At 39.5% G+C, this 26,602-nt stretch overlaps 1 protein-coding gene across 5 annotated transcripts in view; it reads left to right on the forward strand.

Moving 5' to 3' along the window:
* Positions 1-19,437, forward strand: part of HECTD2 (HECT domain E3 ubiquitin protein ligase 2) — an 84,532-nt gene extending 65,095 nt beyond the window's left edge. For 2 of the 5 annotated variants that reach the window (XM_006117448.5, XM_014570669.4), the window contains 6 exons: positions 2,075-2,149; positions 10,456-10,543; positions 10,788-10,894; positions 14,754-14,869; positions 15,624-15,767; positions 16,532-19,437. In XM_006117448.5, the coding sequence (XP_006117510.2) occupies positions 2,075-2,149; positions 10,456-10,543; positions 10,788-10,894; positions 14,754-14,869; positions 15,624-15,767; positions 16,532-16,652 (651 nt within the window). In that variant the 3' untranslated portion in view covers positions 16,653-19,437. The other 3 variants (XR_001367843.4, XM_006117449.5, XM_075935127.2) reach the window with 3 other exon arrangements.
* Positions 19,438-26,602: the final 7,165 nt, after the last annotated feature.

Here is a 26,602-nt window from a genome sequence, read left to right on the forward strand (position 1 = left end):
AATTTGTAGTGGTCAGATTCTTTTATAGTAATTTACTGAGTTAGTTTCTAAAATTGAGTAGAAATATTCTAAAATCTGCATCAGCACAAGATGTCATATCCTAAAAAGAGTTTGGGATTACAAAAAAAAAAAAATGTACCCTACAGTTGGAAGATGTTGCTACCCTATTGCTAAGGATCTTCTTATGCTGATAGGTACTTGAATTAGTATTACTTTTTTGTATGGCACCAGATTCCAGGGTAGGGGTAAGAAGCATGAGCTCAGTCTTAAGCTTCTCCCCCTGGATTGAAGTCTGACCTACTCAACTCCTTTCTTCAGAAGTCTCAGAATCCTCGACTTTGAAATCAGAGATGATCTTTGGGTCCAGCTTCTCCAACAAAGAAACCACCAGATCGTAAATTGAAGACAAGATCTTCAGATCTTATTTTGCCTCGCAAGAAACCACTTTATCTATCAGTAGGTTCCATTTTTGAATACTGAGAGTCTTAGTTCCTCTTGCATTCATATTGAAGAGGAAGGGGGAGGCAATGCATTCCTCCAGATACACATATGCAGACCAGACAGTAGATTTACAAAGCTTTTTAGGAGCCTAAAGATGCAGATAGGTGCCTAATGGGGCTTACAAATGCACTCTGTGAATTAAATGCCTAACTTCTATTGACTTTCAGTGGGAGATAGGTACCTAACGTTTATAAGCTTTTATTTGTCAATTCCAGTAAGCACCTACCTGCATGTTTAGGTACCTGAATACATTTGTAGATCTAGCCTATGGTGTCTTCATGCCATAAAGAGGAGTAACATTGTATTGGCTGGACATAGAATGGGCTATTAGTTACCATCTGGACTACATGGCTCTGTCGATGGAGCCATGTAGATTTGTTGACATGGCAAAGGGAAATGAAGCGGCAATTTAAATAATCGCCACGTCATTTAAATTAAAATGGCTGCCGTTCTGCGCCGATCAGCTGTTTGGCGGCACAGCGCTGTAGTCTGGACATTCCGCGGTTGACATCAAAGGCATTTGTCAACCTCCCTGGTAAACCTCATCCCACGAGGCATAACGGGGAGGTCGACAAATGCCTTTGATGTCGACCTTGGAGCATCCAGACTACAGCACTGTGCCACCAAACAGCTGATCGGCACAGCGCGGCAGCCATTCTAATTTAAATGTACCGGCGATTTAAATCGCCGCTTCATTTCCCTTTGCCTACAACCCTAATCTACGTGGCTCTGTCAACGGAGCCATGTAGTCTAGACGTGCCCATGGAGTCTTTTACTAGTTCATCACAGTTAATTGGGCATTTCAGATTACATTAATCCCTCAGTAAAATGCCTCTGAATTCCCATTGTAGGAGTATAATAGACAATTACAGAACCAATGATGTCAAAGGAGTACTAATTTTAAAAAAATATAATTTAAGAGCTGCTCTCGAAATATTAGCATTTGATCTTCACTTCAGTGTCAAGAGTGTCATGATTAAACAATATAAAGCTGGAAGCTAAACTTTTAAGTGGCAGCCGTATACATTTGCAAAATACATGCATTCTGGGTGTTAGTATTTCAAGCAGCCATTCCCCTGGTAGAATAAGATCTTAGTCTGTATGGCACTGGTACTCTAGCTTGCTTATTACAGACTTGAATACTAAATTTAATCTACTTGAATAAGTGTGATATAGTGGTGGTAGGAAAAATGCTCAGGGAGCCCCTTCCTTGTGAACTCTTCAGTTGTACCTTTTTTTCAGAGAGCGCCTCTGGGGAACGATTACTGATAAATAATCTCCATTTGTTTAAAAATAACTAACAGTGGTTTTTTTAGGTCAATTTGTAGCTGATGATGGAAAAATGAAATTCAGTATGAACATATTAGAAACAAGTGCCTTTGCCTGGTGAGGGGAAAAATTCAAATATATAGTTATAGCAGAAAAATCATTTCTGCACATGCGGAGTAGCATGTTGCTTTATGTATAGTATCCTTTAATGTACAATTTTGCCTAAGGTGTTTCTTGGTAATAAGATTTACTTTAAAAGGACAAGGTGAAATTGAAGCTAATTTTGTAATTTTTTTTCCCTCAGGAGTTGGCCCATGGACTAAGTGAGCTTCTATCCTATGAAGACAACGTTGAAGAAGATTTTTATTCAACCTTCCAGGTACTGTAGGAACTAAAAGTGTACAGTTTATAGTAATAGTTGACACAGCTCAGAGTATTTATTTATAGATTTATTTTAAAAATAATTTAAGAACTGCTTTCCCGGTATCACAGAAAGTGTTTGTTGATTTTTTCGAGTTCAGTGTGGCTAGGGTTAAAGAGCTATAATTTAGCTCAAATTTCACCTTGTCCTTTTGAAGTAGATCAAAAGTGACTACAGGACTCTGGGAGTATGAGTGAAGGAGTTTCAAGTGCAGATGGTATTCTCTTCTGTCTTTCCTGTCAAAGGTAGGGGCCCAGTCAGAGACACATGCATCCTGGAAGTGAATGCCTGGTATAGCCAGGAGGGCATTGGCTTCCCTGACCACAGGATGCTGTCCCAAAAAGGACTGCTAAGCAAGGATGGGGTTCACCATTTGAGGAAGGAGAAGAGAGTATTTGGATTTAGACTGGCTAACCTAGTGAGGAGGGCTTTAAACTAGGTTCAACAGGGGCAGGTGACCAAAGCCCACAGGTAAGTGAAAAACATGGAGACCTGGGAGATGGCTCAGAAATTGGAGGGGGCATGGGCTATAATAGCAGACATAAAGGAAGGAGAAGCAGAACTGGGGGGCAAAATCAAATCAATATCTTAGATAACTATATACAAATGCAAGAAGTATGGGGAATAAACAGGAAGAACCTGAAGTCCTAATGAATCAGTCCAACTATGACATAGTTGGTATCACAGAGACACTTGATGAGATAATACACATGATTGGAATATTGGTATAGAAGAGTACAGCTTGCTCAGGAAGGATAGGCAGGGAAACAGGGAGGAGGTGTTGACTTGTATATTAAAAATGAATACACCTGGACTGAGGTAGAGATGGTTGTAGAAGACAGACTTGTTGAGAGTCTCTGGGTTAGATTAAAAGGGGTAAAAAACAAGGGTGATGTCATGCTAGGGGTCTACTGCAGACCATCAACCCAGGCAGAAGATGTGGATGAGGCTTTTTTAAACAGCTAAGAAAATCATCCAAAGCTCAGGACTTGGTGGTAATGGGAGATTTCAACTATCCAGACATATGTTGAGAAACAAACACAGATGTTAGTTAACTAGCACAGCAGGGCACAGTTATCCAAAAATTCTTGGGCTGCATTGGAGACAATTTTTTATTTCAGAAGGTTCAGAAGCTACTGGAGGGAAGCTGTTCTTGATTTGATTTTAACAAATAGGAACTGGTTGAAAATTTGAAAGTGGAAGGCATCTTGGGTAAAAGTGATCATGAAATGACAAGAGTTCATGATTCTAAGGAATGATAGATGGGAGAACAGCAAAATAGAGACAGTGGATTTCAGGAAGGCAGATTTTAGTAAACTCAGAGAACTGGTAGGTTAGGTCCTATGGGAAGTAAGACTAAGTGGAAAAACAACCGAAGAGAGTTGGCAGTTTTTCACAGGGACATTATTAAGGGCCCAAAAGCAAACTATTCTGTTGTGTAGGAAAGATAGAAAGTATAGCAAAAGACTACCTTGACTTTACCAGATCTTTCATGATCTAAAAATAAAAAATGAGTTGTATAAACCTGGTCAAATTACAAAGTATGAATATAAGCAAACAACACAAGTATGCAGAGGCAAGATTAGAAAGGCAAAGGCACAAATCTAGCTAGGGACGTAAAGGGTAACAGGAAGACGTTCTACAAGTATATTAGCAGCAAGAGGAAGACCAAGGACAGGGTAGGCCCATTATTCAGTGAAGAGGGAGAAACAATAACAGGAAACTTGGAAATGGCAGAGGTGGTTAATGACTTCTATGTTTCGGTTTTCATCAAGAAGATGGATGATGACAGGATGCCTAACATACTGAATTCTAGTGGAATTGAGGTACGTTTAGAAGTTTAAATAAAAAAAGAACAAGTTAAAATTACTTAGAAAAGTTAGATGTCTGAAAGTCACAATGGTCTGATGAAATGAATATAAGAACATAAGAACAGCCATAGTGGGTCAGAGCAAAGATCCATCCGGTCCAGTATCCTGTCTTCCGACAGTGGCCAATGCAAGATGCCCCAGAGGAAGTAACAGAATAGGGAATCATCAAGCAATCCCTCTCCCATCACCCATTCCCAGAAGATCTGACAGAGGCTAGGGAATACCATTCCTACCCATCTTGGCTAATGTATTCTAGAATACTCAATGAGCTGATAGAGGAGGTATCTGAGCCTTTAGCTATCATCTTTGAAATATCATGGAAATTTCAGAAGACTGGAAATGGGCAAATAACTCAGGAAATTAAATAATGTCACAGACAAATCATGTCACATCAATTTGATAGCTGTCATTGATAGGATAATAGGTTTTGTGGATAAGAGAGAAGTGGTGGGTGGTGGACAAGGTATACCTAGACTTTAGAAGGGCATTTGACATACTCTCACATGACCTTATCAATAAACTAGAGAAATACAACCTAGATGGGGCTATTATAATATGTGCATAACTGTCTGGATAACCATTCTCAGAGAGTAGTTATTAATGGTTCACAATCAGGCTAGAAGGACATAATAAATGGGACAATGTAGCACTTTGAAGACTAACAAGATGGTTTATTAGATGATGAGCTTTCGTGGGCCAGACCCACTTCCTCAGATCAAATAGTGGAAGAAAGTAGTCACAACCATATATACCAAAGGATACAATTTAAAAAAATGAACAAATATGAAAAGGACAAATCACATTGCAGAACAGAAGGGGGATGCGGGGGGGTGGGAAGGGGGAGGAAGGAAGGTAAGTGTCTGTGAATTGCTGATATTAAAGGTAGGGAGAGTGCAAGAAATCTACTATACACACTTCTATTCCCTACAACAAAGAAAAGACAATAAATTTTCTAACCTGCTCCATACCACTGGCTACAACAGCAACTGCCTCAACCCACCGGATAATATTGTTAACCTCTCCAGCTACAAACTCAATCCAGCAGAAGAGTCTGTCTTGTCCCGGGGTCTCTCTTTCTGCCCCACGTCCCCCACAAACTGGATACAATTTTGTGGTGACCTTGAGGCTTTTTTTCGCCGCCTCCGTCTCCGAGAATATTTCCAAACCACCACTGAACATCAATCTGACCTACCAGATCCCCCCTACCAACACCAAAGGAAAAATAATTCTATATGGACTCCCCCTGACGGTCGGAATTACAATCTGGATTTCTATATACACAGCTTCCGCAACAACGCACAGACTGACATTATTCGCAAACGACAACAAGCGACACACAATCTTAGCCGCGCTGAACACCATGCCATCCAGAGTCTCAAAAACAACCTGGACATTGTAATCAAACCTGCTGACAAAGGGGGTGCTGTGGTCATTATGAATAAGGCCGACTATAACCAGGAGGCAACCAGACAACTCTCGAACACCACATTTTACAAACCTCTCCCCTCTGATCCTACCTTGGACTACCAAAAGAAACTACACTGTCTCCTTAAAAGCCTCCCCACAGCTACTCGGGAACAAATCCTCACAGAATCACCTTCTGACCCCCGACCAGGATTGTTCTATCTACTTCCCAAGATCCATAAACCTGGACACCCCGGACGTCCCATCATCTCTGGTATTGGCACGCTCACTACTGGTCTATCCAGCTATGTAGACACTCTTCTCAAACCCTTCGTAACCAATACCCCCAGCTATCTCCGAGACACTACTGACTTCCTAAGGAAACTACAAAACATCGATAACCTCCCCAATAATACCATCCTTGCCACCATGGATGTAGAAGCTCTATATACCAACATCCCACATGAAGACGGATTACAAGCAATTAGAAACACTATCCCAGAGGACACTACTGCCAACCTGATAGCAGACCTATGTAACTTTGTTCTCACCCACAATTATTTCCGGTTTGAGAACAACTTATACCTCCAGATCAGCGGCACAGCCATGGGTACACGCATGGCCCCACAGTATGCTAACATCTTTATGGCTGACCTAGAACAACGTTTCCTCAACTCCCGTCCCCTTTCACCCCTCCTCTACCTACGGTACATCGATGACATCTTTATGATCTGGACACATGGCCAAGAAACACTGGAGATATTCCACAGAGATTTCAACAACCTACACCCCACCATCAACCTCAGCCTGGACCATTCTACACGAGAGATCCACTTCCTGGACACCACCGTACAAATCAACAATGGAAAATTAGACACCACTCTCTACAGAAAACCCACTGACTCATACAGTTACCTACATGCATCCAGCTCCCATCCAGAACACACCACACGATCCATCGTCTATAGCCAAGCCCTTCGATACAACCGCATCTGCTCTAACCCCACTGACAGAGACCAGAAGCTTCAGGATCTCTACCAAGCATTTATAAATCTCAACTACCCACCCAGAGAAACAAAAAAGCAAATTGAAAGAGCCAGACGAATACCTAGAAACCATCTACTTCAAGACAGACCCAAGAAAACCAACAATAGAACACCACTTGTCATCACCTACAACCCCCAACTTAAACCTGTCCAACACATTATCAATAAACTACAGCCTATATTGGAACAGGATACCATACTCAAAGAGGCTCTGGGAGACAGACCCATAGTCTCCTATAGACAACCACCTAACCTCAAGATGATTCTTACCAACCACCACAGGACATACCACACTAATACCAACCCTGGTACCTTCCCTTGCAACAAACCCCGTTGCCAGCTTTGTCCACATATTCATTCTGCTGATACCATTATTGGACCTAACCAAGTGAGTTATAAGATCAAGAACACATATTCCTGCGCATCCAGAAATATAATCTACGCTATCATGTGCCGAAAGTGTCCGTCTGCTATGTACATTGGACAAACATCTCAGACACTTCGCCAAAGGATTAATGCCCACAAAACAGATATCAGACAAGATCACAAAGAGAAAACAGTTTCTTGCCACTTTAACCAGAAAGGACACTCTCTAAATGACTTAGCCACCTGCATTCTGCTACAAAGACCTTTTACATCTGCACTTGAAAGGGAATCCTCTGAACTGTCATTCATGTTAAAATTCGACACTTACCAACAAGGACTTAACAAATCTTTGAACTTTCTCACCCATTACCAAGACAGTTTCCCCAATTATCACCTGTAATACCATTAACTCACAAACATCCCACTCTCCCTACCTTTAATATCAGCAATTCACAGACACTTACCTTCCTTCCTCCCCCTTCCCACCCCCCCGCATCCCGCTTCTGTTCTGCAATGTGATTTGTCCTTTTCATATTTGTTCATTTTTTTAAATTGTATCCTTTGGTATATATGGTTGTGACTACTTTCTTCCACTATTTGATCTGAGGAAGTGGGTCTGGCCCACGAAAGCTCATCATCTAATAAACCATCTTGTTAGTCTTTAAAGTGCTACATTGTCCTGCATTTTGCTTCAACTACCCCAGACTAACACGGCTACATTTCTATCACTATAATAAATGGGGTTCCGCAGGGGTCTGTTTTGAGACTGGTTCTTTGTTCAGTATTTTCATCAATGATTTGTATGGTGATAAACTTATTGGCTGTGACTACACTGGCATGAATTTCCGGAACTGCTTAAAACGGAATACTATTCCGTTTTCAGTTTTTCCAGAAAAGGAGCGTCTACATTGGCAGGCAAGCCCTTTTTCCGGAAAAGCGTCTGTGGCCAATGTAGACGCACTTTTCCGGAAAAGAGCCCTGACCGCCATTTTCGCGATCGGGGCTTTTTTCCGGAAAAGACTACTGGGCTGTCTACACTGGCCCTTTTCCGGAACAGTGTTCCAGAATAAGGACTTATGCCCGAGTGGGAGCAGAATAGTTTTTCCGGAATAGCGGCTGATTTTGTACAGTAGAGCGTCGTTGCTCTTCCGGAAATTCAAGGGCCAGTGTAGACAGCTCGCAGCTTATTCCGGAAAAGCGGCTGATTTTCCAGAATAAGTGGCCCAGTGTAGACACAGCCATTAAGCTTGCAGATGATACCACGCTGGGAGGGGTTGCAGCCGCTTTGGAGAATAGGGTCAAAATTCAGAATGATCTGTACAAACTAGAGAAATTGTCTGAGGTAAACAGGATGAAATTTAATAAGGACAAATGCAAAGTGTTCCACGTAGGAAGGAACAATCAGTTTCACATATACAGAATGGGAAGTGGTTGTCTAGGAAGGAGAACGGCTAAAAAGGATTTTGGGGGTTATGTGGACCGCAAGTTAAACATGAGTCAGCAGTATGACACTATTGCAAAAAAAAGCAAACATGATTCTGGGATGCATTAACAGGAATGTTGTGAGCAAAAATGAGAAGTCATTCTTCCACTCTATTCTGCACTGATTAGGCCTCATTTGGAATACTGTGTCTAGTTCTGGGTACATTTCAAGAAAGATGTGGAGAAATTGGAGAAGGTCCAGAGAAGAGCAACAAGAATGATTAAAGGTCTAGAGAACATGACCTATGAAAGAAGACTGAAAGAACTGGGCTTATTTAGAGAAGACTGAGAGGGGATATGATAGCAGCTTAAGTGTCTAAAAGGGTTGTGGCAGGTTCAGTCCCAGTTCTGGGTCCTGGACTCCTTGTCTGCCCACTATCCCGCAATTTAGGGGCTGCGGTACAAGTCTCACTTGTGTTTTCTTGGCACTTGGCCTTCTGTCCTTTGGCAAAACAATGGGGCGTTGGGGCCGATACTCTTGGCCAGTCGGGGCAGAGTAAACAGTTCTTCTCAGACACCAGCTGAAGTTTCTGGCCACCTGGTGAGGGGAGAACCTCCAAACACTCCCTGTCGGAGCCCCATACCTCCCCCTGAAGCCTTTAACAGTGCTGATGATGATCTGCTCAGCTCCTCCGAGTCTCCTTATCAGTTGTTCGTTCTTCTCCACATCTACACTCCAAACTCCTTCTCCACTTTCCCTTACCCTCCCCCACAGAGAAGGTTTTTAAAGAGGTCCTGGGGCAACCTGAAATCAGCTCACCTGGCCCTTAATTGATTCATAGCAGCACTGTCTCAGCTGCCCCTGATTAGCCAAGGCTGTTGCTGGGTTTTTTTCAGAGCTGCCTCTCTTCCCTTCCATCAAGCCCTTTATCCTGTCCTATTACAGGGTGTTACAAGGAGGAGGGAGAAAAATTGTTCTCCTTGGCCTCTGATGGTAGGACAAGAAGCAATGGTCTTAAATTGCAGCAAGGGAGGGTTAAGTTGGACATTAGGAAAAACCTCCTGCCTGTCAGGGCGGCTAAACGCTGGATTAAATTGTCTAGGGAGGTTGTGGAATCTCCATCACTGGAGCTATTTAAGAGCAGGTTGGATAGACCTCTATCAGGGATGATCTAGATCGGGGGTGGCCAACCAATTACAGACAAAGAGCCAAAATAGTGGTGGATACAGCGCAGAGAGCCAAGGGAAAGAAGTTGAGGAAAAAAAAAAAGCTGCCCCTTTCAGAGCTGCGTGTGGCCCAAGCAGGCTTCTGTCAGCTACAGCGTGAGCTCTTGCTGTCTCAAGCGGTGCCTTGACCAGAAAAGGAAAAAAGGTCAGAGCAGGGGAACGCAGAATAGGTGCAGGATCTGCAATTTATCCTTTAAAGAGCCGCATGTGGCTTGCAAGTCGCGGGTTGGCCACCCTTGGGTGCTTGGTCCTTCCATAAGGTCTGGGGCTGCACTCGATGACTTCTCAGGATCCCTTCCAGTTCTATGATTCTATAAAGCTTGCTCCAGCTTAAAAAGTGTCAGTCTAGCCTGGGAGGATGGCCCAGACAGATGTTTGCTGTGGCTTTGGAGGACTTAATCATTTTGGGACTGAAGTTGGCCTGGAAGCCTGATGTAGGCAAAGGTCTACCCAACTTGAAAGACTTGTTCTAGCTCTGAAAGCCTTTATCTAATCTGTACCAGTCTGAAGACAGTTGTTAGGTCCGACATAGGTGTGTTCTAGTTCCAGGCTTTTTTGCTTTAGCTAGGAGTTATATTGTCACCGAGCAGTTTAATAATCTTTATAATCTAAATTATTTTCATTCCTGTGGGGCCTACAATTAAAAGAGAATGTATTTCTTCTAATATATGTAACATCTTAAATCTTTTTCTGAATCTTTCTCCTTCATGGTATCTGAGTCTTACCATACAATTAATACATGTGTTACTACTATGTGACTGGGTTCCTTTTTACTTTTTTTAAAGTATATTTATCAAGAAAAATAAAAAAACTAAACACACAATTTTAAAAAACTCTAAGAAATATGCAGAATTAATTGATATGTGACTTATTTACTATAAAGAACTAAGGAGATACATGTACTATATCATCTTCCCTCTTTCTTCAGGTTTTCCAAGAAGAATTTGGAGTCATAAAATCTTATAATCTAAAGCCTGGTGGTGATAAAATTCCAGTTACAAATCAGAACAGGAAAGGTAAAATATGCTAACTGAAATGAACCTAACTTCACTTGTAAATATAGATTTTGTTGTTTAGCTAAGTAGTAAAAAAAAAATCAGCATGCACTTGCTAATATACTTTCTATTTTAGTGATATGTAGAATAAAATGTATTTTAAAAGTTTTAAATTATTTCAACTCAGTTAAGGACAATAAAATAAATGATAGCGTGAAAGAATTGTATTAAGATCTAATAACAGGATATCAAATTCTTTTTTTAGAATATGTGCAGCTTTATGTTGACTTCATTCTCAACAAATCAATCTACAAACAATTTGCAGAGTTTTATTATGGATTCCATAGTGTCTGTGATTCATATGCATTGATGGTAAGAATAAAATGAAAAGTCTTTATTATAAACTTTATTTAAATATTCTGAAATCTGCATCAGCACAAGATGTCATATCCTAAAAAGAGTTTGGGATTACCTTATGGATTATCTCTATAATGTGGGCAGGAATTTGGCAGCTTCTGGCACCACTTCTTCTCTCTTCCAGTCTTTCATGGCCTCTTCAGCTGCTACATCCATCCCTCTTCTCATGAATCAAGAAGCCAATCAGAAACTGGCAGGGAAAGGAGCTGGCACTGGAACTTAGTACTTAGTCTGCATTTGTTTTTCATCATTTTACTCACCTGACAGTACAAGTACATAGCTTGCATAGTCCCATGGCAGTGTTGCAAGTTTGAATGTAATAATAATTAACACAAGATGAAAGACAGCTGTCTTAATTGGCATTACATAATTGGAGATTATTAGTTAAAGATTGATACAGAATTAGGGATGTGAATGGGTAACCAGTTAGTTGGTTACTCGGTAAGCATCACTTTTACTGGGTAACGGTTAACCAAGTTCCCTGGGAGCAGCCCCCAGCAGCAGCCTGCCAACTGGGGCAGACGGCTCCTCCAACCCCAGGAACCAGCTCCATGAGGCTGGGGCAGAGGCTGGCCTCAACAGCCAACTCTAGCATAGGAGCAGGCAGTCAGCCCCCAGCCCAACTGCAAGGACTAGCTCCCAGGCCTAGCACAATCGAGCTGGAGCGGTCCTCTGACCCAGATCCCACTTAGTCAATTAACCAGTTAAACGATTAATTGGTTAACTGATTAATCAGGATTTTACATCCCTATACAGAATAGAGAAAGTATACTTTACTGCTTTCTCTAAATAATGAAGATGGCAGCTTGTTCTCTTTTTATATGTAAAAAAATAACTAGGGAAATGATGGCAATTTAATCACTTCCCACTAACTTTCTAAAATGTATTCCTTTATGTACTATTTTAGGACAAAGTTTATTTGTTGGGAGAGGAAAATCTACTTTCCCACAGCTGAGTGTTTGTTTTGTTTTAATGTATTTTACTATGTATTGAATTTTTATGGTATTTTAATTTACATGATTGACATGCTAAAGAAATTTATGACTGCAGTTATAGTTATTATGAATATCTGTTCCAGCAAGCACTTCCCAATGATTTAATAACATCTATGAATGTATCATTATTTTATAAATAACAGAAAACATTTGCATTCACAAATATCTGATATTAATCACAGAACATAAGCACCCCTTAATATTAATAGGTTTCTTTTGTTAGTGCCAGGATTTTCTTCCTGGACATCTGAACTAGATTAAAGGAGTTAAAAGTTTAAACACATTTCATTATTGAATACATGCCTTCTTTGTTTTCTTACTCAGTAAGGTTTAACTTTATCACAGAAAAAAAGTTTCTGGTTAATTGGCTTAGTTTTACAGGTTTTATGATCTCAGCAGAGATTAAATATTGATTGTAAGCCAGAAATCCCAGTCAAGGAGTATATCCTTCCCAGTTGTTGACCAGAGAGCACTGAATTTGATGATATCACAGCTGCAGACTCATATTGCGGCTGCAGGCAACAGTTTATTCCTGCCTGGGTAGGGAAGAGTTGCTTGGGATCAGCTTTATGTTAATGTGGTTCCTAATGTGACCAATTGGATGCCAATGAGTTGCTCCAGGCTTTTGCTTCTTATTGACTGGGAGCTTTTCTAGTCCTGAATTTAAGATGACAGCAGTTCATACATACTTCTGCCTTGCTCCCTACATTTGCAGGGACCTCAGTAGTACTCAGGAGGAAGAGTGTGAGGCTTATAACTAGTAATATGTATAGGGTAAAAACTTTCCATTCTCAGTAACTGGAGAATTGAAATATTGTATAGGGAGAACTAGATGACCTAGAAGACTGGGATAATAGAAATTAAATGAATTTTAATAGTATCAAGTGCAACATCATGCACTTGAGAAATAATGGAATGAATTTCTATTACAAGCTGAGGCTCAGTCATTAGAGACAACAGAAGTAGAGAGAGACCTGGGTGTGTTGGTTGATCACAGGACCAGCAATAAGATGCATCTGGGGAAAAAAAAGAACTAATATGATCTTAGGATATATTAGATGAGAAATTTCTAGAAGAGATTGGGAAATATTAATACCATTGTAAAAAGCCGTGGTAAGATCTCAATTGGAATACTATAAACAGATCTGGTAATGCATGAAAAATAAATTCAGAATGGTGCAGAAAAGGGTTACTAGGACGGTCAGGGCAATCTGAGGCCTATTTAATGAGAGGAGTCTGAAAAAGCTTAGTTTATTTAGCCTAGCAAAACAAAGACTGAGAGAGATGTGTGTGCGCACAAATATATCAAGGAGGTAAACAACCAGAGGGAGAAGAGCTATTTAAGCTACACAAAATGGTTGTCACAAGAACAAATGGATATAAATTGTTAATGTACAAATTAAGGATCAGAAGTTAGAAAATTGCTAACCATCAGAGGAATCTCCCAATAGAAGTAGAATGGGCAAGCAACCTACTTAATTTTAAGATAGAACTTGGTAAATTTGAGTGGGATTCTATGATGGGGTTGTATGCTGACAGGGGTTGGGCATAGTGGCCCAGTGGTTTATTCTGCATTTTTTTTCTCCTTCCTCTGAAGTATGAGAGAGGACACTGGACAGGGTGGGCCAGAGCTCTGAGGCATACAAAGAATTCCTTCTCATATGTGTGGCTGGTGAATCTTTCTCACAAGCTGAGTATCATTCTGATTACCATTTTTAGGTTCAGGAATGCATTTCCCCAAGTCAGTTTGGGAGGAATTGTGGGGAGGATTTGCCTCCCTCTCCAGTGTGGTGTGCATGTTTATTGTTAGAATCATGGGTATATCTCACTTATTCAATTCTTTGCCATTATAAAGGCTTTGAGTAATTGTGCACCTCAGTCCTTCGTGTTCTCTGGCTGTGGCTAGGGATGGAAGTGACTAATCAGTTAGTTAGTTGACTATCTGATAACCCAAAGCTTATAGATAGTCAATACACTAGTCAACTCATCGCTTCCCCCCTCCTTGCTGCCTCTATCAGAAAGAGGCAGCAAAGTGGGGGGGAAACGAAGATACTGGGGACAGCTGGCTTAAAAGCCGGTTCCCTCCAGCTCCATTGAAGGGGACAGGGTCCTCTCTGGGGCTTTTGTATATTTCAAAGCAGAAGCACTGCATGGAGCTCGGGGCCAGTGGAGGACTCAGAATACATTACAAGAGGAACCCCTCTTGTATATTACAAAGCAGAACATCATGCAGCACTTCCGCCTTTGAAATATAGCAACAGCTGAGCAGGCTCTTGCTACATTTCAAAGCAGAAGCACCCTAATCAACTAATCGAATAGTCGATGGAAATTCCATCAACTATTCAATTAGTTGATCAAATTTTAACATCCTTAGCTGTGGCATACAATAGTTTACTGATATTGGGCTCTGTACAGGGTAACTGGGTTCAGTTTAGGGCCTGTGAATGTAGGGTCATACTGTGAAGGTCAGATTCGATGGTGCAAATCAATGATTCTAAGTAAATATAATAAACATTAGGAAGAATAAGAGTAATAGTAATAACACACTAATGGATATTATCTACATTTATTTTGCTTCTTAGTAAACTATTTTAAAATTAAGCACTGAAGAACTGATCTTCCTGCAAAACAGTAAATACTGGAGTTCACATATAAACTTTTGTCCCTGAAAAATGCTCATCAGAAAACAATAAAGTTTGTCTACAATGCATAACAAAACACCTGGAATTAAATTTTTCTTGTTAGTCTGAATCATATGAGCATTATTATTTATTTTTTTAAAAAGTGTTCTGCCAGCAAATATTATGACTTTTTGGCAGCTACTTCGTCCAGAAGAGGTTGAAATTCTTGTTTGTGGAAGCCCTGAACTGGATATGTATGCTCTACAGAGAAACACCCAGTATGATGGCTATCTGAAAACTGATCTCACTATAAGGTAGACTTAATTTTTAATCTTCTTAATACGCATTTAGAAGAACAGTATAAACTGATGCACTAATGGGAACAATTAAAAATCTAATTTTCTATGTAGTCTCAAAGCACTAAGATGTAACTTCTAAAAAGATGTATCTCAAAATAAGATAAAATACTGTAGTCTTATGTCCCTTAAGTAAGAAAAGTTATTAGTCGTGTATGTAAAAGGACACCAATGTAATGAGTGGATTTATAATTTCCTATATTTTAATATGTTCTTTCCTTTCCAGAGAGTGCATGATCCACATAAACTATGGCTACTGTCTATACATAAACTGTAAAATGCATTAAAAATTGAGAAAAAAGTATTTTGCTCTGCTCTTTCTGTAATAGCCCTAGGAATTTCTTGTAACTATTAAGTTTTAAAAAAAAGTTTCAGAAAGAAATGTAAATGTGTATTTTTAACTAAACCAACCCTTGAATAATAAGGTCTTGTACGATACAGGAATATAGCTCAGCCAAAACATCTCTTCCCTTTACCCCACTTTGCCAGATACAAAATCTGGCTCTAAATAATGATGGGAGGAGAAGTTGAACAGTGAAATGTCACTATCACATTTTTTATAAGTGTTTAAAAATGCACATAAATACATTCACCGATTAACTATGTGAAACATGTTATATTAAGTAACAATATTTGAGCTTGAAGTGTAGTGATAACTTTAGGTTGCTTTTGTCAAGATACTAACTTTTTCCTTCCCTATTTAATATTGTAGATACTTTTGGGATGTAGTACTTGGATTTCCTCTTGATCTCCAAAAGAAGCTGCTTCATTTTACTACAGGAAGTGACAGAGTTCCTGTGGGAGGAATGGCTGATTTGAATTTCAAGATTTCAAAGAGTGAAACGTCCACTAACTGGTAAATAATTTTCAGTTGCACCCTTAATTTTTTTTAACAGAAGAGTGTTATTGTAACTATTCACTGCAGAAACTTCATACAGTATTACAAAGAGTCCTCATCCAAAGCTTTTGCTCAAGGTACTCTTACTTCCATTTCAACCAAGTAATGCATCTCCCTGTGTTCATTACCAAGCCACATGCCAACAAGGAAGCAACTTCAGAATTAAATGCATACATTTACCAAATGTTACTCCTTAGATGTATCAAGATCTGAATGTTCCTTTTTGGCAGAGCTAGCTTATTGTTAGACTCTGAGCACCAGCCTCCTGTGATGTAGGGCACTGCTTGTGAGTCATCCACAATATATGGACAACTAAGCAAGAAGAAACCTGTTACTTTAAAATAACTGTGGTTCTTCTACATGTGTTGTCCATATTTCACAATCCACTTTCCTCACTTGTACTGTCTCATAACACCTGGATTCTGTATTGGCAAAGAGTCTGAGTGTTAGGTGGGTTTTCCTAATCCTTTGTGTATTAAAGGGGGAGGTACAGGGACACTGCTAGCCAAAGAGAACCCATACTTGAGGGTATGGGGCACATGTGTACCAACAGTATTATACATATGAACAACACAAATTGAAACCCCAGTTACTGTGAGGTAACACGTTCTTTATGTGGATTTGTAAATGTACTACATGTAAATTAAAGTGTACAATAATATCCTAGTGCTATTATATTTATGTTGAAAACAAATGGTGCATTGTTTTTCATATGTGTTTAGGTTACCTGTGGCTCACACGTGCTTCAATCAGCTTTGCCTTCCTCCCTATAAGAACAAAAAAGAATTGAAGCAGAAGTTGATCATTGGAATTTCAAATGCAGAAGGATTTGGTCTAGAATAAGATGAAATATTTTAAGTAAAGGATTTTTATGTAGCACTCACTTTTCTCTTATTGTGCCTTTAAGCTTTTCATGTTTCTGTTTCTTGCAATATGCATTTGGTTTTGCTGTATGGCAATACATTTACTGCTTGCTTTTTTCACAAAGTAACTTTCATAAAATACAAAATGCTGCATTACTTGACAGAAGAAAGCTGAAGAGGTGACAAATTCCAGATTACAGTTTTGTCTCTGGTTATTCTCAGAGCACTTTATAATTAATCATAATTTATATCATGATGCATGTTCCACTGGGAAAGGAAACACAAAAAGGTTTCTTGATTAGATAAGACTAGTGGCAGAATGTCTTCAATGGCACACAATGGCAATAGTTATAACTGCCATTAATGTGAGTTTTGGGGCCATATTTTCATATTGAGACAAATAGCAATTTTAGCCTAGTTAAAATGTATACAGTTTTAATGTTTCATTATCAAATAATTAAGCAGGCTATTTAAAAAGCATGTAAATAACTGCCTATGAAAAATAGGATTTTGATAGTGCCATTAACTACTAAAGATATATTTTTACAAAATACACAGTTTTAGAGATTATATAGTCAACTTCTACAGATCAACAGAATTGATTTGTACAGGGATATTTAAAGTACTATTTTCAATGTAACTGGACTCAAGGACAAATTTTAAATATTTAACAGTCTTCAGACTAATATTATAAAATTGGCCGTAAACTAGTCAGTTTGGCTGTAGATAGTTTTTAACCATGTCTTAAAGAAATTGGATGTTGACAGGTCAGTTCTAAATTTCCTTAAATTACTTCAGAACTAAGTCTTCCACAACATATGGAAAATATTAAAATTTAAACTTGTGTATCATACTGTAATTTGATCAACAACTTGATGCTAGAAATCTTTTACTAAAATTTTATTGAAGTAATCTATGAAAAAGTGAATACAAGAACATATCAAATGCTGTAGCTTTCATTTAACTTGAAGGTCAGTGTTTAGATAATGGCTTTTTTCACTGCATACTGAATAAAGTAAATATAAAAATATTCTTTTCAAAAAGTTATATTAAATTTGGAGCTGGAGGACAAACTGATTGTAAACTAAAGCAAAATTTCAAGTCCGTTTTTATTCACATCCTGAGACAGTTAGCAACATACAGTATAGTATATTGTATTTTTTTACAATAAGTAATACCCACTGTATGTTGTATAGATTTTACAACTGAACTTATTTGCAATAACAAAGTATACAGTAATTTTTCTGATACTTTTCTTATTCTGGCTATTTCTTCCTTTCTATACTACTGACACACAACCAGCAGATTTCCACATTGGTTAATAAACTAATCTATCTATTTTGTAACTTAATGCTATTAATCCTTTAGTGAATAAGTACACAATTCATTCTTTTCTGATCCTTAAACAAGATAGTGATGTTTTACCATTTTTATTTTATTAGGAATAGAGGTTAGTGATGGGATTTTTGAGAGCGTTCTTGGCCTAACTCAGTTCCTCTTTCAGTCAGTGGAAAAACTACCATTGACTTCACTGGGCCCATTTTTTAGGCCAGTAATTGGTGCTTTTAAAAATACCATTCTAGAATTATATTTTTAATTTGGAAATCTAAAGTGAATCAGTTACACAAATCAAACTGTTTCATCACTGTACTGCCTGAACTAAGGACATTTAAAATGGCTAAAATACTAATAAGCACCAAAATGTAGGTGTATTTTAAAAATCAGAATTATGTATATTTTTATTAAGTAAACTGGAAACACAGTTTTTGTTTCTCAAAAGGGTGATTCATGGAAAGTCATCTTATGCTATTAATTAATAAAAATGTTATACAGTTTCTCTCGTAAAAATGCACAAAAGTCAATATTTTTATGACTCAAGCCCATGTTTAATAACTGAAGCATTGTATCTGCCTATCATTAAGAGAAAAGCTTTACATTTTAATCTTATCACCAAATTACACTTTGACATGGTTTAGTTTTATTCATTGATTTTTTTTTTTTTTTTGGTTTAGTGTGTAATATTACCTCAAAATTTTAAAAGCTATTATATTTGCATCTGTTTTTAAAAAAAAAACTAAATAACTGTCATTGAATTAAATTTTATATTTCTTGACATTAAGTTAAATAATTGTAATTTTTGTATTTGTTAAATGAAAGCATTGCACTGTATTTATGAAATAAACCTCTTATCTCCTTGTTTAACATTGTTTGCTCAACTACATTTTAGTTTTTTGTCCTGTAGTGAAATCCAAGGAAACCCTTCCATCCCCCTGCTCCTTTACAATTTTCTTTTTACAATTGTTTTGTACATTGCCTAAGGAATCTGGTTTGTATACATTTGTTCCATACGGAGTATCTATTTTTATGTACTGAAATTGTGCGGTCATTAAATCAAACATGTTTCAGTTTCCAAGTTTGACCTATTAAGCGCAGTATTTTTCCATTGAAACATTTTCTTTGTACTAGCAATTCATAATCTTCAAAATTAAGTCTCTGCATATTTCAATGAATAAGAAATCCTGACTTATTAATACAGAGATGCCCTGAAATAATATTCCTTTTTATATCTCAAACTACCGGTGCTCAGATGTCATCATAATCCAGCTGTATCTCTAATCAGTTCCACAACGACTCCTAAGGGAAACAGAATGTGATAGGGTTAAGGAGCAAGAATTATAGAAGTAGATTCTGTGGCGCTCTGCTGTCTGAGGATTCCTCTATGCAGACATAATCTCTAGACAGCTGTTAAAGACATTTTTCTATCCGGTTTGCACAATTTGAGTGGCACACTGGGGACATAATGGACCAATACCTAAGCTATTTATTGTAAAGATCAGAGTTCTTTCTTAACTGTGACTTAACTTTTAGATCTGTATACAAGGAAGAAATGTTTTACTTTCTAAATATGCAATTGGAGATGGTGGAGTAATTCTCTTCTGACATTACTCTGTAAGGGAGAGGTGACAGATGACTTGCTTATCCTTAATATTCTGTACCTGCTTTAGTAATAGAGATGTAGCTGTGTTAGTCTGGTCTTGCTGAAACAAAAGACAGGACTATGCAGCACCTTAAAGACTAACAAGATGGTTTATTAGGTGATGAGCTTTCATGGGCCAGGCCCACTTCCTCAGATCAAATTGTGGAAGAAAATTGGCATGACCATATATACCAAAGGGATACAATCAGAAAAAAGTGAACACATATAAAATTGACTAATCAGATTTTAGAACGAGAGGTGGGGGGGTTGAGGTTAGTGTCTATGAGATAATGATATTAGGGATGATAATTGGGGAAGCTATCTTTGTAATGGGTAAGATAATTAGCATCTATGTTAAGGCCCTTTCGTAAAGTGTCAAATTTAAGCATGAATTACAATTCTGAGGCTTCCCTTTGTAGTCTGGTGTTAAAGTCTCTTTGAAGCAGGATGCATGTAGTAAGGTAGTTGAGACAATGCCCAGTCTGGTTGAAATGGCAAGGAACTGTTTTTGCTTTGTGAAACTGTCTGATGTCTGTTTTGTGTGCATTGATTCTTTGGCGAAGTGTCTGAGAAGTTTGTCCAATATACATAGCAGACGGACACTGTTGGCACATGATGGCATAAATTATATTTTTGGGTGAACAGGAATGTGTATTCTTGATCTTGTAACTGACATGGTTAAGTCCAATGACGGTGTCAGCAGAGTAAATATGTTCAAGGCAAACATCCACACCAACTAATACCTTACAAGACTGTTGTTCCACCAGACAAGAAATCTACTCTTTGTCCACATATGGCACTCACTGTGAACATACGTCTGAAATAGAAGAGAAATGGATGCTTAGGTCACTATCATCTAGGACTGCTCACTGATGGCAGAGAAGATTGTCCTGATCAGTGGCTAGAAAGTAGTGCAGCTGGTAGGCAATTTACCACTTCAGCGAGGATCCAATGTTCTACATAGGAAAGATTCAAAGAGACAGTAGCATAACCATTTTTAACGGTTTTTGTTCCAGGAATTTACAGACAAGATGGGTGAGATTGGTCCAATTGCAGATACTACCTCACCCACCCCTGGTTCTCTCTACTATCATAATAACAAGCCAGTTAAATCTTCTTTTCAGGAAAAAGGATTTTTATATATTCCCTGTGGTCGTCCCAAGTTACCAGGGGTTCTAAGATCCTCTAGAACCAAGCAAGGGAAGAGAATGCACCAGTCAACATTCCTCTTAGTTTGCTACAAATGGAGTCCTCAGATGAGTCTGATGGCTTTATGGGCATACATAAAGACAAATTTCATCTTCTCCAGGATTGATTAATTTTAGGAAGATGAGTGTTCTCTTTTTGGAAGTTTTACCCCACATGCCTTCTATTCTAGCTCCCCCTCAAATGAATACGCAATTAGTCAAGGCTTCCTTATAGCCAATGATGCTTTGGTTATAGGAATGGTTGACTGTCTAGATCACTCTTTAATTCTTCTCTTTAAATGGGATATTCTAGCCTAACATTAAGTCCACCATGAATACTGTGGCTAAATATGTTAGTTGGCCTAGTTTATGAAGTGAGACTCAGTAAGGAGGATTTTAAAGAAGGGACTCTCCAACTAGCTATTTGCACATAGGTAGTCTATATTTCCTATATGTTAGTCAGGGTTCCCTTACAACATAATGCAAGGATTTAAATATAAATCCTTTATAAATGTGGGGTTTTTTTTAAACACTCTTGCCTTAGCATAGGCATTCTTTAGGTTGAAATGACTGCTAGTAGGGCTTTAAAGACAAAGTGGATTTTGGTCAAACGAGATCTTTCTAGTTTGCTGGATTATTATTAACACTTGGGGTATGTCTACACTACCCCACTAGTTCGAACTAGCGGGGTAATGTATGCATACCGCACTTGCTAATGAAGCCCGGGATTTGAATTTCCTGGGCTTCATTAGCATAAGCGGGGAGCCGCCATTTTTAAATCCCCGCTGCTTCGAACCCCGTGTAGCGCGGCTACACGGGGCTCGAACTAGGTAGTTCGGACTAGGGTCCTATTCCGAACTACCGTTACTCCTCGTGAAACGAGGTGTACCGGTAGTTCGGAATAGGCACCCTAGTCCGAACTACCTAGTTCGAGCCCCGTGTAGCCGCGCTACACGGGGTTCGAAGCAGCGGGGATTTAAAAATGGCGGCTCCCCGCTTATGCTAATGAAGCCCAGGAAATTCAAATCCCGGGCTTCATTAGCAAGTGCGGTATGCATACATTACCCTCCTAGTTCGAACTAGGAGGGTAGTGTAGACATACCCTAAGAAAGGATAGAGTCTTTTGTATCTCAGAATTTCCTTCTGAACAACTGAAGAGGTCTAAGGGATCTTGATGCATAAAACTGATCTATTGGCCAAAAGTACATAGGAGCATAAGGTTTTGTTTTCATTGTGTTTTGTCCCCTATAAGAGTCTGACAAATTTTTCATTAGGCTATGTCTACACTAACAGGTTATTTTGAAATAAATTTCAAAATAATAACTCCCCAAATAAGTATTTCAAAATGAGCTTATTCCTCTTGATAAACACGAGTTATTTCAAAGTAATGGGCCTGGTCGTGTAGACACTTGCCTTATTTCAAAATAAGGGGAGTAATTTCAAAAAATCTCCCCAGTGTGTAGACATGCCTTTAGTGATTAAGACATTAGTTTTCCAAAATGGTTTCTCCTTTTCAATTGATATCTTCTGAGTAACTATCTGACCAATCCAGCAGGAGATCCACCTGGATCTCATTTTCATTTTGTATGTTTGGTGAAAACGCTAAGCTCTTAATAATGTTTTTGTCTCCAAGCCAGTGGTAGGAAGATGGAGCTCTGTATTATATGCAGCAGGGGATCATGGTACTGACTTGGAACTTCCTATAGTGACTAGCAAGAGATCCCCTCATAGGAGACACAGCAATCCAGATGCTAATTCAGTCTCTTATATTTCACCTGCTTAAAACCCAATGGGTTATTCTAAAGACTACTGTACAACAAAGCTGGTATGATTATTGTGTTAGAGTAATATAAGTAATATAGCCAGATTCCCAGATTTAAGATGTTCACAACCATAGCAAATGTTTGCTCAGAAAATAACTCATTCTACAACATAGATATGGGAGAGAGTGAAGTGGAGAAGATGGAAGTGTGGTGTGTTTTTGTAAGCAAACCCTTTACTGTGTGTTTGGGCTACACCTAGAAAAAAAGGCTTTGGGAACTACTGCAATATTAATGTTAAATAATAATTACATAGTCTATTGCATTAAATTTTATACAAATGAGTAGGGCTTTACAAAATACATGATCTATTTTGGCCAATTGCACAGTCACAGAATTTTTTAAAATAGTTTCTAAGTTTCACATTTTACATCTGAAATGTGGGTGTTGTAATCATAAGGTTCCACACCCAAGGTATCATGGAGGGAGGGGGGTCACCCAAGGTATCATAGGGGGTGGTAGGATTGCCATCCTTACTTCTGCACTGCTGCTTGGCAGAAGTGCTTCTTTCTGAGTGGGGGAGTGCCCAGCTGTAAAACCAGCACCACTGCCAGCATCAGCGCACAAGTGAGGATCACATAGTATGGGGGAGTTATTGCTTGGTGGGGTACAGGGCCAGCATTACAGGTGGCAATTGCTGGGCTGGGACTAGCAGTTGGAGCTTAGCATGTGGTAGGTGCCCTAGCCCTGCCCCTCCCTACAATAGTCAGATATCATACAGGGGATCAAATCTCATGAATTTGGAAAGGCCCTACAAACGAGAAAAAGAAAATTGTGAATTAAATACAGATTAATTATTCAGTTGCATTTCTTGATGCTTGGATGCTGCACCATTATAAATTTGTACTTGCTTACATAGCTCGTTTCTAGTGTCACTGATATCGGTTTAGAAATCTGAAGTGAATGGCAAAAACAAATGAAGTCTGTTTTCATTTTCCTGCCAAATATTTCCTCCCTAAGAAAGCGGTGCCAGATCACGTAGCTATATGACCAAACTTTGTCTAAGGTCATCCTGAGTATATAATACTTTGACTGTTAACTATGGCTCTAATCTAATCTGATCACTAAAAGCTACACACACACACTAGATTCAAACTTGTGCTCTATCACAAAATCTTACAACAGCAGTTCTGCGAGTGGTGTCCCCAAGGGTGCTCCACTGTTGGTGTCAAACTAGTCCTGGTATCATGGAATGGAGACTTTCAGAGCAGTGTGCAGTCAGGCTGTGCATGCACGAGCAGTGAGTGGCTTTCCTGCCTTTGAAGTTTGCACACGCAGCCCAATTCTCCTCAGTTCCTTGTTCGCTGCCCTCAGCTACCAATGGAGTTCAAACCCTCTCCTCAGCGCTCTTCTGAAAAGCAAAGAAGTAGTTAGATAGGCTGAAGGACCCAGGGCTTCTTTCCTTCTTAGTACAGTTTACATTTTTAAAAAACATGCTGTTTGTTATTCATCTTGTTTATAGTTTACTTAGACTGGCAGTTTACCACTGCACAAACTACAAAAACAAACAAACAAACAGAGAAACCAAACACAGATAGCTCTGTTCATACAGTCATAAGCCGCATAGTCTGCCACTGAGACATGCCAGGCTCTCCAAAGGCAAAAGATGTGACAAATGCTGAGACTATGCCAGCCCCTGATGGTCACAGTGAATGCATATGCTGTTTGGGGGATACACATGTAACAAAAAAAAATGAGCCCATTATAGCAGTCTGACAGCAAGAGCTCACAAAGAAAGAGAACTCACAATACATACTGTCCATTGACAAAGCCCTAGACCCCCATGCTGTAAAGGGGGCAATAAGGGCTCAGATGCGATGTATCCCTCAAGCCCTTCATGTCAAAAAGCATGCTCAGAAACCAAACCCTCACCAGCCCTCTCCCCCCCATCACGAATAAGTAATGGCATCTTAGGCATGGCAAAATCTTGAACCTCCTCACTACAGGCTCAAAGACACTCAGTAAACAGGCTGCAAAACCAGCTATGCAGCCATCAAAAAGGGCACCTACTAAGGCCCCTGAATTAACAGAGGTACCACTGATAAAAAGGCAAATTAAACAGGGGACTGCTGTTCTTTCCCCCCCCCACCCACCCACCCACTCATCACAGCTGGGCAGGAGCAACCTCAGGCAGAGGTTGCTCCAGCCTTGCTGCTTCCAGGCCTGTGCTGGGCTGTCAGTTTGGGCAGGGAATTAGCAGCCTCATGATGGGCCAGGTGTGGCTGGAAGCGGGCAGCTTTGCATGCGGCTGGAGCAGAGCAACCCTCTGCTTGCTGCAGGCCACAAGTGGTGGTGGGGGCTGCTCCCGGGTAACGGTTAACCAGTAAGAATGATGCTTACTGGATAAAAGGGCATGGAAATATGGTTCTTCAAGGACACTTGTAGGTGTCTTTGCACTCCTATCCCCTAAAGTGGAGAATTGTGGTAGCAATGCCCTTGCTAGGCTGCACATGAGGGCAATTGGCACACACTATGCAAAGTCAACCATCCCTTCAGTCACATCTACACATCAACATATCGGAGCTCAAAGCTGTTCTCAATACCTGTCTCCATTTTCTTTCAATAATCCATGGCAAAACCATATATGTCCTCATGGACAATACACCATGTCTATTTTACATCAACCATCAGGAGGTGCCCAATCACGCTCGTTATATGCTGAGGCAATTAGGTTTTGGAACTGGTGCATGAGAGCCAATTTACTTATCCATATTCTACCCTAAGCCACATCATTCTGCTAAGGAAGCAATATTACACAGCTTGGATGTGCACCAAGCAGTGTTCCCTCTAACATCTCCTCTCAATGAATGTCGAAGTTGCATAAATACCTGCTACAGGCTTTGCAATAAATGCCCACCCAGGTGATCACTGCACACTCCATGCAAGCAATGATGTCATCTGCCATCTTTTTACACAACATGCCCCTTGTTGAAATCTGCAGGGCAGCTACCTGGTCCTCTCATCATACATTTGCGCAACACTACACATTGCTGCAGAGACCAATACCTTCGACTTCTGTGGGCGCAACTGTCCTTGCCATCTCTCAGACACAACTTCAAAGCCTGCCTCCACCTAACACAGGTACTGCTCTTTAGTGGAGCACCCACAGGAACACTACTTGAAGAAAAAGAAGTTGTTACTCACTGTGTGCAGTAACAAAGGTTCTTCGAGAAGTGTGTCCCTGTGGGTGCTCCACTACGCTCCCTTCCTCCCCGCTACTTTGGAGTCTGTTAAAGAATTTCCAGCAGAAAAGGAATGGATGGGACCTGCACCACACATGCAGGTAACGGATGGAACATCATGAGACTGTGACTGTGCATGCATGGCGTGGGTAAGCACCGCGAGACTAAAAATCTCTGATTGCTGGCATGAGAATGCATTAACACCTGAATGGAGCACCCACAGGGACACACAGCTAGAACATTTATTATTGCACAAGGTGAGTAACTTCTTCATATACTCAATGTGGAAAGAGCCCTCAATCTTGTTTTAAACAAGATTAAATCCCTTAGATACACCACTATCTTTTCCATAGTTTGCTCTCCAAATGCTAAGAATTTGTGTACACATGAAAATTAACCCAAAATAAAGCAGGTTGTGAATTTAAAGTGGATTGACTATTCCTGATTAACTCAGTGTGTGGATACTCTTATTTCAGCATAAGAACACCTATTTCAAATTAGTTTAAACAACTGTCTTAAATTAATTCAGAATAAGATTATCCCTATATTGAATTAATCAGGAATGCCACGTAATCATGTCATAAAAATTAAGCAATCTCAGTCCAAGAGCTGTCTAAACTGATCTTTTTGTTTAATTCAAACCTGTTTTGAACAGGCGTGGGTTGTTGTTGTTGTTGTTTTTGCCATATGTTAAGAGTTCACTCAGCTAGAGCACCTCACCGCATGCTGCCATAATGGGATTTTTTTAAGGCTGCCACTTTTTT

This window comes from Pelodiscus sinensis, chromosome 8, assembly GCF_052426305.1.
Source record: "Pelodiscus sinensis isolate ZL-2025 chromosome 8, ASM5242630v1, whole genome shotgun sequence".
Classification (NCBI taxonomy): Eukaryota; Metazoa; Chordata; order Testudines; family Trionychidae; genus Pelodiscus; species Pelodiscus sinensis.